This window comes from Agelaius tricolor, unplaced genomic scaffold (assembly GCF_023055355.1).
Source record: "Agelaius tricolor isolate 1412-34295 unplaced genomic scaffold, bAgeTri1.0.p SCAF_79, whole genome shotgun sequence".
Lineage (NCBI taxonomy): Eukaryota > Metazoa > Chordata > Aves > Passeriformes > Icteridae > Agelaius > Agelaius tricolor.
In genome coordinates this window covers 795,341-815,388 of record NW_027269339.1, presented here as the reverse complement: position 1 = coordinate 815,388, position 20,048 = coordinate 795,341, and the positions used below count along the sequence as shown (strand labels likewise).

At 37.2% G+C, this 20,048-nt stretch overlaps 1 protein-coding gene across 3 annotated transcripts in view; it reads right to left on the bottom strand.

Moving 5' to 3' along the window:
* The window catches only part of HERC2 (HECT and RLD domain containing E3 ubiquitin protein ligase 2), a 104,535-nt gene that overhangs the window by 36,298 nt on the left and 48,189 nt on the right, over positions 1-20,048 (bottom strand). For all 3 annotated transcript variants that reach the window (XM_071418248.1, XM_071418250.1, XM_071418249.1), the window contains exons 34-59: positions 19,766-19,917; positions 19,150-19,341; positions 18,142-18,329; positions 16,666-16,858; positions 15,891-16,073; positions 15,121-15,305; positions 13,334-13,481; positions 13,045-13,241; positions 12,582-12,812; positions 11,765-11,900; positions 11,083-11,226; positions 9,314-9,456; positions 8,841-9,108; positions 8,539-8,681; positions 7,043-7,141; positions 6,779-6,947; positions 6,540-6,665; positions 5,816-5,924; positions 5,541-5,680; positions 3,892-4,082; positions 2,691-2,796; positions 2,436-2,527; positions 1,717-1,892; positions 1,147-1,258; positions 258-339; positions 16-159 (exon numbers count right to left, since the gene is read on the bottom strand). In XM_071418248.1, the coding sequence (XP_071274349.1) occupies positions 16-159; positions 258-339; positions 1,147-1,258; positions 1,717-1,892; positions 2,436-2,527; positions 2,691-2,796; positions 3,892-4,082; positions 5,541-5,680; positions 5,816-5,924; positions 6,540-6,665; positions 6,779-6,947; positions 7,043-7,141; positions 8,539-8,681; positions 8,841-9,108; positions 9,314-9,456; positions 11,083-11,226; positions 11,765-11,900; positions 12,582-12,812; positions 13,045-13,241; positions 13,334-13,481; positions 15,121-15,305; positions 15,891-16,073; positions 16,666-16,858; positions 18,142-18,329; positions 19,150-19,341; positions 19,766-19,917 (4,049 nt within the window). The remainder of the gene's footprint in view (positions 1-15; positions 160-257; positions 340-1,146; positions 1,259-1,716; positions 1,893-2,435; positions 2,528-2,690; positions 2,797-3,891; positions 4,083-5,540; positions 5,681-5,815; positions 5,925-6,539; positions 6,666-6,778; positions 6,948-7,042; positions 7,142-8,538; positions 8,682-8,840; positions 9,109-9,313; positions 9,457-11,082; positions 11,227-11,764; positions 11,901-12,581; positions 12,813-13,044; positions 13,242-13,333; positions 13,482-15,120; positions 15,306-15,890; positions 16,074-16,665; positions 16,859-18,141; positions 18,330-19,149; positions 19,342-19,765; positions 19,918-20,048) is intronic.

The window sequence follows — 20,048 nt, the reverse complement described above, 5'->3', positions numbered from 1 at the left end:
AGCAGCAGTCAGTACCTGAGTGAACAGCCACCTTCTTTACCACATAGTTGCTGAGAGCTGTAATCTGGCGGGGAATAGGCACAGTTCCACTGGATATTCCTAAACCCAGCCTTCCATTTGTGGCTTCTCCACAGGCATACACTTTACCCTCTACAGTCACTAAAACGAAGAAAAAAGTTTGAAACACCATCAGTGTTTCACAATTCAGAATCTGCTTCTGCCCTTAAATAATAACATTTATTTTAAACTTATGTTACCTGCAAAAAGGCTTTTGGATCCTCCAGCTACTTGCACAACATTCAAGGCAGACAGGGTTTCAGAAAAGGAAGGGACTTTTATCTAGAGCAGGCAGGAAACAGAAACCATTACAATTCACATCAACATTTTACACTCTAAAAAGAAGAGCTCTTAAATGATAAACCAATTAATCTAACAGGTACTTTCAGATCCTTCACCCATGCCAATTAATATTACACCAGGCAAAGGACAAAAATCAATTAAAAAAATTTAACACAGAAACTATGATAAATATAAAACCTGATAAAAAATGAAAGGTCACACAAACAAGGACTTTTAGTAAAGTTTTCTTGAGAAAACTGAGGAATTCAGGAAAGGTTAACTTCAAGGTACTCCATGGATACAATATACTATACTTTTCACAACATCAACTGAAGAAATGCTCTGAACATAATTTTCAGATGAATGAATGACATTTCAAATTGATAAGCATTTGGGATCTATCTCATCTTGTATTGTATTAAAACTACATGTAAATGGCTGCACACTGTGCTAAAATTCCTATTGTACAATTGCCAAGTACAAGTAATATATAAAGTTCACCAAAAGTTTTATTTTAGCCATGCAAACTCAAGAGGAACAGAATATGTCGAGTGTTACACATTTTTTAAACAATTAGTTCATTATCATCTAAAACAAATGACTGAGCGGCTGCTGAAAATCAAGCCAGATTTCAAAGTACCAACCAAAATGCAAATTTTCTCTAATTTTCCACCCAGCAGACATCTACATGTCTTAACACTAAAAAGCTACCAAAACCTAATCTTTGTATCTAATTTTAAGTTGTGTAACTTGTACATTTTATTTTTCACTGTTTCTCCCTTGTACTAAAATGTGAAAACAACCTACCTTGGAACCTTTTAGCCCTCCCAATTGGTCTTTGTCATTCAGTCCCCATACAAAAACTTTGGTTCTTATTGTAGCTGCTGATTCAAGACCAGCTGCCTTCTTCCTAACAAGACTGAACATATTGAGAAAAGAAAAAACAATCAGTTTAGCAAACAGCATGGTGTAGCATAGGCATCTTGTTACTGTATTTACTGATTTTTACAGTTGGGAACAGTTTCAAGACTCAAACTGCACTACCACAGTTGGGGAAAAAAAAAAAAAAAGAAAACCAAGTATAAAATATAAGCACATCAAGATTTTAGCTCATTTTCCAACCCCAAGTATACAGCAAAAGGGAATGAGTCATACAAAATGTTACACCTTAGTGTAACATGTGTGATCATCTCAGAGAACATATTTATTGAGAAAGGATCCCCTTACAACTCCAATAAACTAAGATACTGATTTCTCTTTACTACCATTCAACCTGATTAACGTGTTCTTCCTCCAATAATCTCCAGAGTTATAGGAATATATAGACACTAAGGTTGTTTACCATTTCCCCCTGCCTTCACCACTGCAGTTACCTACCTCCCAGTGTTAGCTTTATCATCATCCTCTTCCTCATTATCAGAAGCCAGGAAAGGGACTGCAGCCAAATCTTCATCCTCAGCACGTATACGTCCCAGTATGCTGAGGCCATGTATTTTGCAATCAATGCCAGAGCTTCTGCACTGCTTGATTGCAATCTCAATATATCTGTGGTACTAAGAAGAAAAATACTCTGTTGACATCTTTTGGGTTCTATGTAACTTCATAAAACATAGGAAAGAATTAGAACTCTTGCTTGATTTTGTCACTTGAGGAAAATGAATCTATCACTTTAAATGCTTGTCATTTCAGCTCTAAATTCATGCTTTATCATTAGCATATGGCCTCATTCATATGAGAAATTTCACTGCCAATCTCATAGAATTCATTATGCATTTCTCCTTGTTGCTAGAAAAGATCAGAACTGCTATCCAAAATTATCCCCAAAACTTAAGGTTATTGGAATGTTTTACTGGTTCTCAGGTATATTAATTTACATAAACTGCCTGAAATATCTAAGTCTATTATAGCGTTACTTTGCGATTATGGTAAACTTTTTAGAATAATTAACCTGACTAACTTGCCAGAAATACTGCTATGTTAAGAGGAAAAATAAAATACCAGGCTTTAATGATCACAACAATACTTTTCATTCATCTCTTGCAGCACAATATTTTTCTGCTGCACACAAGAGTAATTCTCACACAAGCTTCACTTACTTCAGTACAATCACTGAGTAGAGGCACTGTGGTGTCTGTAGGATTTATATTGATTGTCTTTAGCTCTATAAGGTTATTTAAGGAATTACCCCCTAGAAAACACAGAATGAAAAACATTTTAGGATATGGTGTTTGTTTCACATACAGGCATCTGTGTAACAGATAACTATGTCAACAAAAACCAGATAAATACGTGCTGTTGGGTGCAAAAAAAAACAAAAAAAAATTTTGACTTCTTAGAGAACATACACATACCTGAAACTACAACTAAGGAGGGCATGTAGCTGCTGTCTGCAGGGTCCACTATCATCTTTAGTCTGTGAACAAGAACATCTGGAAAAATCTCCAAGCGAATCCAGTGCTAGTGGAAACACAGAATTTCATTTTTAGATAGTATTGTCATGACCACCATATGATTAACAAGAATATATATGTGATGTTTCTGAAGAAAGAATGGAAAACATCTCTGAATGGTACACAACAGCTGCAATATATGGCAACCGGCCAAAGGGAAATGACCTTGTGAACTTCTTGCTTGTCCTATGTCCAATTACAAGAGAAACAGTTGTAGCAAACAATTTATTTCAGCCAAGACCAACACCACTGAGAACACAGAAAGCACAGTACCACTGGACTGTGTGGTACTGGGACATAATGTAACTACTAGGTTACAGTCTGTAGAAAACCTGGAGTAAGGGTACTTGGGCATACTCTCAGCATGGCCCTCAACAGAGCATCAAAACACAATGGAGAGATGCTCAGCTGCACATCCTGGTGCCTAAGCTGGTCACAAAGCACTGCTGTAGGCCAATGAAACTGATAAACCATAAACTAAGGAACACCTTAATAAATTATCTGGCTGCAGGAGTCAAATGTACATTGAGTAACTTTGGCAATGACACTAAAATAGGAGAAGCTGTTGACTCCCTCCAAGGCAGAAAGGCCTTGATAGAGTAGAAGGTTGAGTATCACCAATTGTATGAAATTTAACCAGGGCAAGTGTGGCATTCTCCATCAGGGATGGGGTAGTCCTGCTTATACCAACACTCTGGGGGATGAGGCTGGAGAGTGGCCCCACTGAAAGACAGCTGGAGGTTCTCGTGGATGAACAGCTGCACACGGGTTACCAGTGTGCACTCACAGAAAGCCAACTGAATCCTGGGCTGCATCCCAAGAGCTGTGACCAGCAGGTCAAGGGAGGGGATTCTCCCTCTCTGCTCCTGTGAGACCCCACCTGGAGTGCTGCAACCAGCTCTGGGGTCCTCAGCACAAAAACCCCTCATGGACCTGACAGAGTGGATCAGAAGAGGGTGACAAAAGCAATCACAGAGATGGACCACCTCTCCTACAAAGACAGGCTGAGAGAGTTGGGGCTGCTCAGTCTGGAGAAGGGAAGGTACTGGGGAGATCCTTTTAAGCATGAAGTATACCAGAATAAATGATTTTAAAAAGTTACCTTTCCTTGTGAACCAGAAGACTGCCAGCACTGCTCACTACCATCAATGAGACGGGAAGCCTGATTCACAGAGGATGAGACATTCAAATTCTTGACTATCCTTGACCAATCATCCAGTAACATTCCCCGCTGGCTACTGTGCCGTCTCTTCAGCTGCTTTCCAGAACGCCCACTGAACACGGGAGACTGACCTGCAGGGTTAAGTGACACATTTAGCATGCACCTCTCAAAGAAAATCGCTCCTTTGAAACCCATAAGCAGGGTGAAAGGCAATGTAACAAATTTTGGAGATGTAGGGGTACCCATTTTGGGTATGTAGGCTGCATTTAGGACACAGGCACATATCACATTAGCATGGTGATGCTATGTAGTACACAACACTGGTGCTTAAAGGGTGTAGCGCCTTTTTTTAAAGAAGTTTTAACTTTCCAAGTTCTTGACTAGACAGCTACTTGAAAAGGTCTTTCCCTCTAAAACAAATCAGATCAAAACTTATGATGATATGTAATTCAAAATACAGGCCACAGCACACCAGTTTTTTACACCACTACAGCATATGAAACACCACAACTAAACCTCAACAAAAATCCCCTACCCAAGAATAGAAATGGAAAAGTTGGAACACTGAAAAATTCAAAGTTCCAGAAGAAGGTGGTTTAGTGAGATGTGGATTTCCTCTCTGCAAACCTTAGTTCCACTACCCTTCACTGATTTTGTAGCATTTAGAAATTTTGATGAAAAGAATATTTTAACTTCTCTGCCCTACAGCACAGGGCAAGGGGAAGGATTACAGATTCACACCATTCTAGTTGCACAGCTCTATCAGCTGACTTATTAAATTAATGTCTTTCTTGCCCACACAACACCTTGTTCACAATCTCTAGGGAGGAATCAGGTTTGTTCATTTTCCAAAACAATTACACTGGTGATGTGTAAATAGAAAGAAATGTAGTCCAGAAGTCAGCATCACCCTGCAAATACCAGGGATAAGATTAATTGTTAGGAAGGTGGATGGAAAAGAAGTAAAAACAAAAAAAGTAAAACAAAACATCAGGTAAGTTTTGCATAACAAAGCAAAGCCCCAAATTCTTGGAGCTAAAATGGCTGTACCTGTTCTTGCCCTAGAGAAAAAAAGTCTGATTATGAGTCTTTCAAAAGGCTTCCCTTTCCCACTACTCTCCTCTGGAGCCTCCACATCACAGAGGAAATGAGGCAACAGCCATCACACACCAACAGGCAAAATAGCTGAAGAGCAACTGAGGCATAAGAAGACGTCTTAGGTATTTCTAGCTGCCTCTGGCACCATGAGGATTCTATTCATCTACATCTAGGCTGACAGCAAAAGGAAGGAGGATTAGAAAATTACACATTTTATTCTTGGTGTAAGTAAAAATGCCATTTTGACATGTAGAGTTACTGTCATATAGACATTTTTTAAACTTTTTAACACCACAGAAAAGGTTTAGGGGTTAATGTTTTGTTGTAGTCCATCACATGCAATTGTAGCAATGCCATAAATGTTTTATTGTCCAGGGGGTGAATCTGAACACTAAGTTCATCATATTAAGGAGCTGAAATTTAAAACTGTTTTTTCCAAAACAACTTAAACACATTTTAAATTAATCTAAGAGACACACTGTAAAACTTACCTGGTTCATTTATTCTGCCAAAGGTATGTCGGGTGTTATGCTTCCTGGTTTTAAAACACGTTTCACAAAAGTCAAAATCATCACAGTTTCTGCATTTGAATCTAGGCCCATTGATGGGAAACATCTGACAGCCATCACACCTGATTTGACAAGAGAAGAACAAGTCTATATATATATGGTACAAGTTACTTGTTAATGAGACAAGATAACAGAATCAAGACAATAAGATAAAGGACAACCCCTATACACCAAGATAAAAGTAAATCATCACTTACGTGACTCCAGGATGAATGCTGGGAACCAATTCCATTTCTGACAACAAGCCAGTCCAGTGTGACTGCTGAGGAAAGTCTACAATAACATCTTTCCCATTGGCACTAAAGGCTGTGACAAAAACATGGAGAAAACACAAGGTGTTGCCAATCTCTATAAAATTCAGCCAAAACTCCTTAGAGCAGTTTTCCATTTCAATTTTTCTACTCTGATTTTGTCTTAATTTTTTTTAAAAGAAGTTCCCAAGCAAGCACGCACTTCTAAGCACAGATACAGTATGACCAAAATCTGTACCTCCTCAAAGAACCTGTGTTCCACAGATGACTTCAATTACATCCCTCACAGCCTGACACAAGTGCATCCCACTTTCTCCTTGCTTCCTTATGAAGCTCTCAAGCTACAATTACTTCTTAAAGGAAAATCATTTGTGATTCATCCAAAGTGTAAATGAGAACTATAACCAGAAGCTGCACAGATGCTTAAAGACTTTTACTGTGAGCAAATGAAGTGGCTCAAAAGCAGATGGACAGGCTAACAAAATGGGCTACCACAGAGCACATGTCTATGAATTCACCACAGACTTCAAATGCATTCTATATTCTCTATCATCATACAATACTCCACAAAACAGTGGGATTTTTAAGTGTTTCCAGAAGAAAGCCTGCATGGTCTTGAGCTTCTTACCTCCCCCTGCCCCATGCTGAATACACATTGAATACACATTACCTTTGACGATGCCCACACTTCGGTGAGTGACTGATCCCCACTTGTATTTGGGTGTGGTGACAGAGCTTTTCACACGCACTTTGTCACCTATCTTGATATGGGAGGCAGAACTCTGGGGCGGGAATCCTAGCAGATGCAAGAATAAATGCATAGTGAGTGGGGTTTCCCCCTCCAAAACTACATCTGCCTTAGTCTACCACTCACTTTTTCAGTTAGAAAGCAGTCAGAAGTGAACTCACCTAAAAGCTCAACGTGGATATATCTGACCCAGTAAGTACCACCCTTTTGTTGCCAATCACACTGCACGTTCAGGTCATGCAATCCATCTCGATCCAATTTAATAACTTTGCCTACATCTCCTTCACAAACTTCCTCATAGGTTCTGCAGCACCTAACCATCATCCCCACCTAGGGAAAAAGGACAACAGAATGCAATCAATCTGTAAAGGCTTTAGTACCAAGAGGAAAGTAGTTTCTATGTTGCTTTTGATCATCATACTTACCTGAATATTCTCCCTAACATAGACAGCATAGTCATCATTGCTTAAGAAATCAGCTCGTTTCTTATAGGTCTGGCTCTCTGTTACAACAGCACCACTTGACTGGAAAAAAGTCCAAAATAAATATGAAACAATTACACCATTTGTTTTCAATTCAGATAAATAAAATTGTTGGCAAAGACTGAAGATAACCCAACAAAAATAAGCCCATACAATATCCCAGCTCCATGCCAAAATGGGAAAAAACTTCAACAGGTTCAACTCACTGTAAGGATAACATTTACAATCTACTTGATTTTAAATTAAAATTTACTTTCCAAAATTACTTATCAAGGAACATAGATGCAAATTTTCAAAATGTTTGAAGGAAGCTGCAAATTGCTTTTATGCAACCTGATTGCCAAGGAAAATTAGAACAGAGAGGATTTGTCACTACTCTAATGAGCCTTGAAGATACACATTCACATTCCACTTCTTAGGACATTTGTTGGGAGAAGAAAACAAAAAAAAGTGGTAAATGGTAATCTCTAACCTGAAGTTTACTAACTTTTTTTAGATAGAACAGTGAGATTTAAAATACTCCTTTAGAAAAATAAGCTTAAAAATTAAATTGCATTTATTAAAAAATATTCTTTTCCAGATTTGATTAGCTTTTTTTTTTTTTTTAAGAGAACTACTACATTTCACCTGTAAGGACAATTTTCAGAAAACTTTGTTCTGTTTTGAGGATTAAATGGGTTTTTTTCATAAAAGGCAATATATAGCAGTTTTTCACTGCAATCCTGATAAAGATAGCAAAAGCTGTCAAGTTAATTTCCTTCAAAATATAATGCATTAATTTAAATTACAAAATCCCACATGTGAATGAAAACTCAACATAAGTCCTTCAAGGATAAACAGAAATATGAAATCCATTTAATTTTATTGACAAGTCCTTTTTTGAAAGAGTTCTTGAAAGTCAACAGAAGACTAACACAAATTCACATTAAAGCTATCACACTCAATAGGCACTGTAATGGTAATTTTATCATCAGTAAGTAGAAAAAGTTTTTATGAGGAAAAGGCTAAGTTATTTAATAGACTATTTTTGCCATTTATTCACTGGTTCTTTAGTCCCTCCTTGTAGGTAACATATGTTTGTTTTTCAGACCAAGGGAAAGGAGAAGGGAGAACTCCTTCACCAATAATACACTATAACATCAACTATTTTTATAGAAACTAAGACCATCTATCAGGAACTACTTGGAACTACCACCTGCATGGTGAAACATCTACCTACGTTCTACTCCTCCCTGTGCTAACTCAGAAACTGTTTATGGATTATCCTCCATTGTTTTACGTCGTGTATTAGAAACACAGGGCAAGCATGATCCTTGATACTGCTCTGAAAGCTTGGGGCAGCAGGTTGTCCTTGTACTCTCACCATTTTCCCAAAAAGGGAAGAATTACAAAATTTGCAGCTAGCTAGCATAACTTAGGTTTACTAAGTTAATACTCACAACAGGACAAGCAGCTTCGGCTTCTTCCACTTCTTCTGCTATTTCCTCATCTGAATATTCATCAGAGATAGTATCAGCATCAGAAAGATCCGTGATTTGAACATCAGGGTGATCCAACAACCAGCCCACTAGGGCTTCCACTCCTAACACAGAAAACAAACTCAGCTTGTCTCCAAGGGATTCACTGACATTGTTAAGATTGTATCCAAAAAGAAGGTAACTTCTCCCTCATAAGTACTGTTTTAATCTGCTTACAACTCTTCTTCTCCTTCTAATATTATTTGTTCTACTAAACAAAATACCTGGTAATCCAGAAGCACTTCCAGATGTTCCCGACAGAGATTTTAGTGCAAATTCTATGTTTTTCCTAGGAAAGCCCATTTCCATAAGTTGAACTACAATGGGGAGGGGTGGAATTGGAGACTGCTTGCGTTTCTTCACTTTTGTGGGTCGGATATGTTGCACTGTGATGGGTGTTGTAGCTTCACTAGAGCTGCAGTCTTCAAACAGTGGAGTTGAAGGATGTGTAGACTCTACAGCCAGATACTGGCACACTGCCAAAGCAGCAGCCTAGAGGAGAACAAATCAATCAGTCCAAGCAAAACAAGAATATTTAGTATGTTTGTGTGTGTGAACATGCATGCTTTAAACATTATTTGCCCAAAAGGGTTCAGAGTCACTTCTTTTTTAAACCTATAGTTTAATAAGCTTCAACTGGAATGCAGATTACACAGAGTTATTTCTCAGGTTACTTAGCAGAAAACACAGACTCTACCTCAAGCTCCTGTTTGTCAAATATGGCTTTCACAGGTGATGGCTGTGTAGCAGCTGACAAAAGCTGCTGCAAAAGGATCATGGGAGGCTGAGGTCCTTCAGGAGACATATCTCCTATGTCTGGAGAGGCAGCTGCTCCATCCTCTTAAAGAAAAACATTATTTTAACCAAAACCATGCAACATGGTCAATCAGAAGACTTATTTTAGGGTTTATTCTTATTTCTCACATATTTCTTCTCTAAAGATACAATGCATTTAAGATTAAGCCATTTGTACCACAATCTCTGGACAAAAAAAGCAAGTACAAAATTTATAGATAAACAATATATTTATTAAAATACACCTAAGACAGGTCTAACAGAAACTACTCAGTGGACAGTGAATTTACACCTTGTGTCTTTTGACACCTTTTTTTGTAATAAGACTATTAGCCAGAGATACTTCCATGATAAACTACTTGATACAGATAACCAAGAACTTTAGTGACCCCTGGATTTCCTTCAAAATATAATGCATTAATTATAGGAGTTATTTTCCCTATAATGTACCTCTTAGGAAGAGATCCCTTTAGGTATCTTTGTCCCTTCAAAATAGGATAATTTTATCGAACCAACTAGCTCACAATTCTGCACCTTTCATATTTAATTTTGTATTGCTGTTGGCATAAACATTCATGTTTCCTAAATCTTTACGGTGACTACCACATGAAAATGTTCTCTTGTCATTAAGCAATGATGACAAGAGAAGCTTAATTAGCTTGATTAGCTTAATTTTTTTTTAAGAGAACTACTACATTTCACCTGTAAGGACAATTTTCAGAAAACTTTGTTCTGTTTATATATATTTATATATATATGTTTATTTATATTTATATATAACAAAATATGTAACATTTATATATATTTATATATATATATAAATTTATATATAACATTTATATATAACACTTATATATATAAATTTATATATAACATTTATATATAACAAAACAGTTAATAGTCCTCAACATATGTTGTTCAGGTTAAAAAAAAGTGTTACTTTTTTTTTCCCCTTTAAAAATGATGGTAAGAGTGAAACGCTGCTCCATTCCTAAAAAAAACCTGTAGATTCAGTTGACTTAAAGTCTGGCAATTGACAAAAAAATCCTACAAAAATATCCATATAAGACAAATATATTGTTATATTTTAAGATATTGCATGCTTCCAAAATACCCAATGAATTATTACATACTCCAAAGGCATTGATAACTATCTCAAAAGCTGACAGTTATTGTATTTATTTTTATATGCAGAGTGCAGGTAGAAGAAATAATTCAAATTATTAGAACTACAGCTGTTTCAACTCCTTTAATATTATGATTAAGAAATTATATTTCTGTACTTGTTTCACTGGAAGCTGCAAGACATCTGAAGTAAAATCAATAGCCAATTTTAACTTTTGAAGCAGAAAAATAAAACCACTGCAAAAAGTATTAAGTATTTTTTAAATTACTTACAAAGCTTACCAACTACAGAAGACCTACAAATTTAGCTAACTCCATTACTTAGAGCTTCAAACACTTGATGATATTCTTGGTTTTCAAAACTTAAGTTAAAAAGTCAAAATCTTTTTAACATAGAAGCTTGAAACACGCAAGAATTTTAATTTTTAATCTTTACAGAGAAAACTGAATTTCTACTGTCCAATTGCCACTAGCAAGGGTTATGGTCACATACTCTATCTACCATCTGAACAAAGACCAGCACAGTCAGGTAGCACTCCAGAATACCTGCAGGATTTGATGCAGATTCCTGAACAGCTGGCTGAGATAAGATCTGCCTGAGTGTATCCTGGTGAGAAAGCAGAGCTCGTCCAGCTTTTAGTATGTACAGCTTTAACTGCTGGCACCGCAGCAGATCCAGATCAACTTGACCTAGCAGAAACATTAAGCAGCCATAAGTGCTAGAAATCTCTTGTATTAGGGAAGATTATGATTCATACAACCTCAGCCCAAACATCAGTTTACATCTTACCTCACTGTGTAGTGCTCACATGAGTCAGTTTAAACAGCAAATGGATCAAAAGCCTGCACACATTGTATGACTCATGCTGTTAAAAATACTGCCTTCCTACTTTTCACAACCTGGACAATCATACAGCTGATTTATAACACAGTAAGTGCAGCTAGAGATGTTACTTGGATCTGGTATTTTCAACAACTCAGTAGAGTAAGATCAGCCCCAAACCTTATTTATATTTTCCCATCAAAGATATTTCACTTATACTGCAGAGCAATTCACCATCCAGCTAAATTTGTCTCTTAAGTGCCTGTTATCCAGTGCTGAATAACAAAACAGGTAAGGTTCCAGGACACCCTTTTCCTTATCTATGTTTGCTGATACTAGTATTTTTCTCAGAGCATATTCATCTACTTCCGAAGAAAAAAAACAGCAAAAAGCCCCCAACTGTACCTGAAAGACCTTGATTGGGAGACTTCATTCTTTGTTTTTCTATTTTACTTCCAGCCAAATTCACTAGCTGAGCCCAAATGGATAGCATAGGTTCAGTGAAAGGCAAGTTGTTCACATTAAAAGCCACAACTGGAAGCTAGACAGTGGGAGAAGAATCAAAAAACAAGAAAAAAAAACTAAAAAAAAACAGGTAGGCATTTTCCTAAAATCTCACAGTCACTAAAAAGTTTCAACGGTTATTAACTGTGGGAGAGGAAAAGTTGCATTTGTGTTACTGCTCTTGACCAGGAAAAACTAGAGAGGATTTCTATTCCCTACACAGCTCCTAAGCCTGTACTTCCACCACACAATTGCAGGCCTTCTTGGTGAGAAAGCAGAACAGAGTCAGAGCAAGAAAGAACTCCAGACTTGAAGCAAGCCAAGCACACTGTGCTTTCACTAAAGTCATATCAACCAAATCAAGATTCAATTGCAAATACCCAAGACTTTCTAAGATTACTTAGCAAATCAGGTTAAATAGAAAGCTCCTCTCATCTAAGAGCTATAAAACACTTTACAATAACTTGGGACTTGACCTCAAATCAAACAACTCCAGCTTAAACCCCTCTTCCTTTCACCTCCCCAGCAAATGGGAATCCCAGGATGGGATTTAAAGGTCCTACAGAGGTTTGCATGAGGACCATCTTAGACATGCATTCAGAGCATTGTGTGTGTTAAATGTCAGTGTACTTAGCCAATGAAGAACTAATGTTTTCTTTGGTCCATATCAGAGTTTCTACACCTTCCCAGTGTTGAAGCCTTAATAAAACAAACTCACTGGTTTCAGTTGATTCAGAGGGCACACTCTGCACGTCCGCATGTCGTAGAACTGCACAGTGATCTTCCCTTTCGGGGTGATGCGTGTCACCGTGCCTTCTCCAAATTCATCATGAACTACTTGTCCACCCAGTCTCAAGCGACTGTCTATGCCACCAATCACAGCCAAGACTGCCATCAGAGCTCCCACCTCTGGATTCTCAGTGTCAGGGAAGTAGTCATCCAACACAGCCTAACAAAGAACAATAAAATTTAACTGTAGGGAGAAAACACACCCTTCTATCTGCTTTAAAATACAAAGTTAATCACACATATTTCAACTTAAAAATTACAACACAAATATATATAAAAATAGAAAAATGGTTTCAATATTAAGCTTAATATTGTTTACAAAGATTTAGTATTTATAATTTCAAAATAAATATTGCTATAAAAATGAGCTTATTTTAAAACGTGGAAACTACCCCTTCTGACTGTTTTCCTGCAAAGATGTGGGTGATGGAGGTTAGCTGAGAGTTGATGTACTTGTTTATGAGTCCATTCCACTGGCTGAGCGAATGCAGCGTCCTCAGCAGTGCCACTATCTCTTCTGCTAAAGTACTACTATGAGTGGCAGTTAGAGATGCTTGGGGCCTGGCCTTTCTCCTCCTCAGAGTAGATTCTGGAAAGACAAATCAGTGGCAGAACAGTCATGAGTTTAATGCACACATTTCCCATACAGAAAAACAAGCCACCAAGGGAAAAATCCTCTACCTCTGAGTAGTGGGATATCCGAAGAACAAGTACTAAGCAGGCTCCCTAAAAATCCAAACAGTTTTTCCACAAGAAATTTCATGTCTCTTGACCTTTCATTTTTATCCCAGGATGGAAGTACTGCTTTCAATAAATGTACAGCAAGGATCTAAAAAGAGAACAAAATTAGTGTTATTCTAGTCAACATCACCAAATACTAAAGAAACTCTCAAACATATTAGGTACAGAAGAATGAAGTTTTTAAAGTTTGCTTTCCTTTCTAGTTCTTTTTATAATGTTCATTTCTTTTGTGCTGTGAAAATTACAGAGTTACTGATATTGAGTTTGCTAAGGGATATTTTAAAATGAGTGGATACAATTCAGAGCCAGTAACAATTTTACTGGCACATTATATTAGTGAACCAACCTCTTAGGACAGGAGACACGCACACTGAGAAAAAAACAAATAGGAAAAATAGGAATACAGAATGGGAAAGTTTGTTCAGACTGCAAATTCAGAAATTAGTACTAAGATGTACTTCAGAAAGAAAGTTTCCAAGTGTTCTGCAAAGAAGCTATAATAGTGAAAATTCATGAGATAAAAAGCTGAATGGTGGAAGGCAGGCAAGAGCAGCCACAGTGACAGTCAGAAGTAGGCACTGTGAAACCAGGGCCTCCAACACAGTACAGAAGGAACAGGCTGGCATCTCTGAATCCAGACACTCAGTGCAAGGTTGACAAGGAACAGGGGCAGGTGCAGCACTGCAGTATCAAAGACCAGAGGTGGTTGCATATTTTGAGTCGGAGCACTTGAGGTTTTGAGCTTCCTCATCTTCCACCCAGAAGACCAATACAAGTGACTAACAGCAAAGATAACTCTCCTCTTGCAAACTTCTGCCAATAACATGTCTTTATAGAACTTCAAGGTCTCATCTTTTCGTTGTTCTTGACTTGGTACATGAAGTACATGAGGAATGGTCATTTCTCTTGAGTATTTCCTGGACAGCACAGATGACTCTACTGCACTAAGTCCAGGATGATAACAGAAATCTCAGCATATTAAAAATACTGGTAAGAATTTACTGCAAGATCACACAAAAATGAACAGGCCTTTATGAACATGGCCTTATTATGATCAATAAATGTTGATTAGCTTATCGAGGAAAAGAATAAGATGATCATTTGATCCCCAAGCCTTAAAATTTGGCAGTTATTCCATAAAAATTTTTCTTTTCAGTCTCATGTAAAAGGCATTAACAAGATGCTAAGGAACAGCAGAAGAGGAAAAAAGAGATAAAAAATAAAAGAAGAAATGAGAAAAGGGGAAAGATGCCAAGGGAAATACAATACCAAAATAAGATGCAAAGATGTAGCTTCTTAAGAGAGACTGTAATTTAAATAATATTAACAGTTTCCAATGGAAATAGGGGCAGTAGACAATACATAATTTGGTAACTTTAAAGGAAATGTAACTTTTTCCTAACCATATACTTGTTATTCTTTCATTTATTCAACTTGTAGGAAATATTATATGGGAGTTTCTGAAGCACAGTTCTGGAACACTATTTTGACCTTTCTTTCAATAAAACAAGGGAGTCCATAGTATCCTGAAGGCTCAAAATTCAAGAGATGTAAATTTAAAACAGTAATTCCTAAATATTAAGAAAATGTTATCTTTTTCCCAAGTAACTAAAATCTAATTTATGGACACGTCACAGCTGTTTTGTAAAATATACCTTTCTTTTTAAGAAAACTAAAGTCTACTAATTTTATTGGCTATTGAAGTAATTTGGAAATGCACACATTACCTGTCTCTGTAGTGAAGCAGCAGTGAAAGATTCATGCCCCTCAACAATTTTCATTAGCAAAGTTATCCACTGAGAGGTACTCAGAGTGCTGCACATCTGAGGCATGAGTGCTATGCTTCGAATGAATCCCAACGTGCACCAACTCCTATGCTGTTCTTTATAAACTAATTTATTTGGCAAGGAAGCTAAAAACAAAAAGATATATACATGTAACAGTTGACTTTTTTCACCAGCTATGTAGTTCTCTATATGCTACACTGGTCTTTTTTGCACAAATCAGAACACCAAGCTGTTTCACTGTCCTTATGTGAACTGTTAATTTCAATTTGAGAGCCTGTAATTAATTTTATAAAATAAACCTTTATAATAATTCTCATCATTACACTATTTCCTCATTTCAAAGTAGTTAACAGCATTACTTCTGAAATTACACAAAAGCTACAAAAAGGAGTATAACACACCCAGTCATACTGTTGTTGCCAAACACAAAAAGATTGCTAATAAATTGTCTAAGTCAACAATTCACATCTCATGCATTTCTTCTGCTTTTACTGTTTATATTCTAAGAATGCACAGGATCACCTACATTACCTTTAAAAATTAAGATTTTAAAAGCTCTGAAAATGCATTTTCCAGCCATTGGCCTTAAAAGGATTAAATCTTTTCTTACTAATCCTTAAAAAAGGATTAGTAAGAAAAGATGTACAAACTTACAAGACAACAAAGCACAAGACAAGCACAGAGTTCAGTGAGATTGCTGCTGTATATACCTGATTTATCTATTGTTCCACTCTCCACAAGCATGCGGAGTAGCCCACACAAAGTCCGAGTAGCATCACTCTGCATGACTTCAGCATGGACACCAGCAGAGAGACACAGTGTCTGCAACAGGTTCACAGTACTTGTCAGCATCATGGAAGTAGGGTGGAGATTCCTTTCAACTTGCTCTCCTTCTGAAGGGGGACACAAAAGGCAAAGGAATACATTAATACTGAGTTACTTTATTTCACAAAGGTTCTCAAACAAACATTTTGTGAATGATTTGTCATAAATAGTTTCTCTGAGATGATCTGACATGAAGATTCATTACTGCCAACTAAGTAGTGCAAAATATAAACCAGGTGTTTTGCACATATATTTTCAAGTTTTTTTCTAGCAGTACCCAGCTGAAAGGAATTCCAAAATATTGCCAAGAATAGGGAAACACTGACTAAATGTATAATTAGACCATATATAAAACCCACTTCAGAATGTTATTAACATATGTTAAAATAGATACCTCCAGGTATCTGTAACTATTTCAACCAAATAATATTATTTCCTCTGACCCATGAATATCCAACAATGGGACACCATCTTGCGTATCTTCCTTTTTCACAGTAAAGTTACATTAAGGAAGATTCTGATCAGAAGTGCACACCTATTAAATGAATCTTCTTTGATGAAACACTTGCTCCTGTGAAAAAACTGTTTTATATTACAAGATACCAATTTTAAAATTCAATAAAACTGTGTCTCCACATTTATATATATATTTTTTTTTACCAGAATCATCCTCAGTGTCTGAATCCTCTGTTGTGGGCTGCGTTGCAGGTGGTGGCTCAGCTAGTTTGAGATCGTATTTTCCCTCCTTTCCCATTCTGTAAGAATTTGTACTTCCAGTATCCCACTGCACTCTAATCCAGCCATCTTCTCCCAGTTCTCCAATCACACGACCCAAACCTGGTGTGGGTCCATCCTGACAGAAGAGAGAGGTTCAACTTATTCAATCAACAACATTAATTCATACCAAAAGCTCATAAAATAATAATGCAATTGCTCTTTTTTGCTGCTAACCTAATGATTAGGCAGTAAACATTCAATGGGGTTTCAAAAATCAAGCATGAAGTTAGAAAGCATTTCACAATTTTCAAAAGGATCACCCCAGTAAGCTGCATATTTGGACACTCATGATTAGATCTCTTTTACTATGTCTTACATAAGTAGAAGTTATGTCCTATATAGTTGGAAATGGATACTATTATAGCATAGTTTTAAATTCAGTTCCTTCAGGAGATAAGGACGCACACAAAGACCCTCTGATGAAGGTCAGAGAGTCTGCCTCAGTACATGGAGGAGGACCAAAGTGTTTATTCTACCTCTTCTGTCAACTATAAATTCTGACAGAAGGTAACTGAGACCCTCATTGAGCCCTATTATTGACTTAGGCACCCCTTAGTATGCAGATGAAGGGAAACATGGGATGTGTAATAATGCACATATGGCCAAAGTCACCAAACCCCATCTAGAACACGATTGTTCCATCCCATTGGGACAGGCCAAAATTTACAGTATAGAAAAGAGTGGCTTCAGGGGCAAGAAAGGGCTGGAGGGGGAAAACCCTGCCTGCTCAAGATCTGTTAACAGACTACATCTCTCTTCTTTTCCCAAAGAGAAGCCTTTATGTGAGCTTTGCATCTCCAACAGCATTGGAGCACATCTGGAAATATTAATTTACATACAGATATATGTGTGTGTGTGTGTGTGTGTGTGTGTATACATGTATATATAGTGCTATTAGATCACTTGCTATGCTTTGTGTCACAACACATACTAACACTCTGTAGTTAGAGCATTTATCACCAGCAATCCTGAGCCTGCTTTTCTGGTGCTTCAAGTAACCATACTACTTGTGAGTTGGGATCATGCAAGTCCTTACTGAATCCATCAGACCTACAGAACTGCACTGGGAAGCTGCACTATTTGTGCTTCTGTGCTCATGCAAGTTCTCCTCCAAACTCAGACTTACAATGCTAGACTGGGCTACAATCAGAATTCAAGCCCAGCTGCAACCAGCTCCTCTGATCTCTGAGGACCAGCTGAAATGCAAGGTTTATTTTCTGTTAAATTCCCATATCCTTAATTCAACATTTGGAGTGTAAAATGCCCTTAAGTTTGATGGACCAGAAACTTCACAGACAGTCCGCTGAACAGAGACTGTAGATAATAACACACCCAAAACCTGTATGAAAGAAATTGTACCTGATCACCCCATTTCCAGTCTACCCCTCTGACCACTCTGGTACCAATTTTCATCATGGCTGCCAGCTCTGGTCCAGAAACAGGGAGCTGAACAGGTGTAGTTTCCTTTCTTGACTCCTCTAGGACCGTGGCTGAAGCCCCATGAGAAGAGGCAATCATATCCTCCTCAATATTATCAGAACTGGGTCCTAACAAGGAAAAAACACAAAAGAGGTTTTATCCAGCTACACATGTATATATGTACCTATATCACAGGAAAACTTACAGGCACATAAACCTTGTAATATAAAAGCAGCAACAAACAGGAAAGCTGACTAGCAGGTGATAAGTCAAATGACCTTTTAGAAAACTGAAGTGTAATGGTTTTGAATGCAAAGAAATTGAAATACTTAATTTTGAATGAAAAAACAAGTGACAAGTAAAAGACATTAATAATGATGACTCAATTGGCTCAATGGTTCAACAAACAGAATTTTTTTAAAAACTTTTGGTGCACACTTCAGTTAAATACAAGTTACAGGAACAAATGTTTGCTATTATATAAGAAAACTAGGAGAGAAAAACCACAGCAGTTTGAATCATAGTGAAACACACCAGAGAACTTCTATAACAGAACAAAGAAAGCTTCAAGCTTAAATATGCAGACTGGCAACATTTTTCATATGTAGAACAAATGAAATAGAGAGTAGAAAGTAGGCAGTTTTTACTACTTTAATTTTAAATTTTCCATTTTTAATTTAGTTGCAACAGTTCCACATTAACTGAAATTTTAGAAAAGGCTGGCCAAAGCAAACAGTAAAAAAAAGATTGAATAAAGACTGCAATTAAATTAACCTCCTTCTCAATCATGCTTGCAGATGTGGTTTTTGTATCAGGGTAAAGGTAAATAGTATTAAGCACTATCTTCAAGCAGCAAAGTGATTCTGTAATTTGTGTATACCAACAGGTAGAAAACACAGGGGATTTGTAAAGCAAATGCTTTCTCCAAGTAAGAAAGAAGAACTGTACCTATCAGCCGCAGTGTGGTTTGTGTCAAGGCCAGCATGCCAGAATTGAGGAGCAGGCTCAGGGTGTTTGCACCATGCTGCAGGGTCAACATGTTCAGCATGACCAGCAGAAAACGTGCTTGGGGAATGGTTCCAAGACTTGGTCCTGCTGGATTCTCATTAGTAATTGTTTGAAGAGGAACAGGCTGCAGACCTAGTTTAAACGTAATATAAACAACAAAGTCAGCTGACATTTGGGAGCTACAATAAAATAAGTTATAGATTTATTTGTTTGATTGATGGTTTAAATTATTTTTTATTCCTTGCTTGTCTTTGAGAACTTAAAAGCAGAAGTTCCAAGAAACTGACTAATTTGTATTATAATGCTAAAATGTTACTAATGAGTAATCAATCACCTGTTGCTGGGAAATCAGCAATATACTCAAATACTGAGAAGTGAGTTAACACAGGGTCACGGTGGGAAGGTTGGAAAAACACACAGAAACAAACAGAAAGTAATTCTCAACACAAATCAAGGGAACTGATTTCAGCAGCCCAATTATTTGGAACTTAAAAAAAAATGCAATAATATTAATGTAAAGCAGTTTTCTCCACAGAAAACAGGAGATGAGATTCACCTAGTTCTTTAAACTTTGCATTAGCATCCAGCAGGATGTTCCGAACATTCTGAATAGCCCAGGCGTACAACTTCCCAAAAGTTACTTCCAGCAGCATTCGGTTAAACGGCGGGATCAGATCAACATCCTTCAGGCAGTCGGTGAGAGGCTCCCTTCAAAGAAAACCAACAACAAAAATAAGTATTGCTCTCTTATTAAAGAATTGTGGAAGTGATAGTGGGGCCCCGGAAAATGTTAAAGATAGACTCTGAAAATGTTAGGCTTTGTGTTTTTCCAGATCACT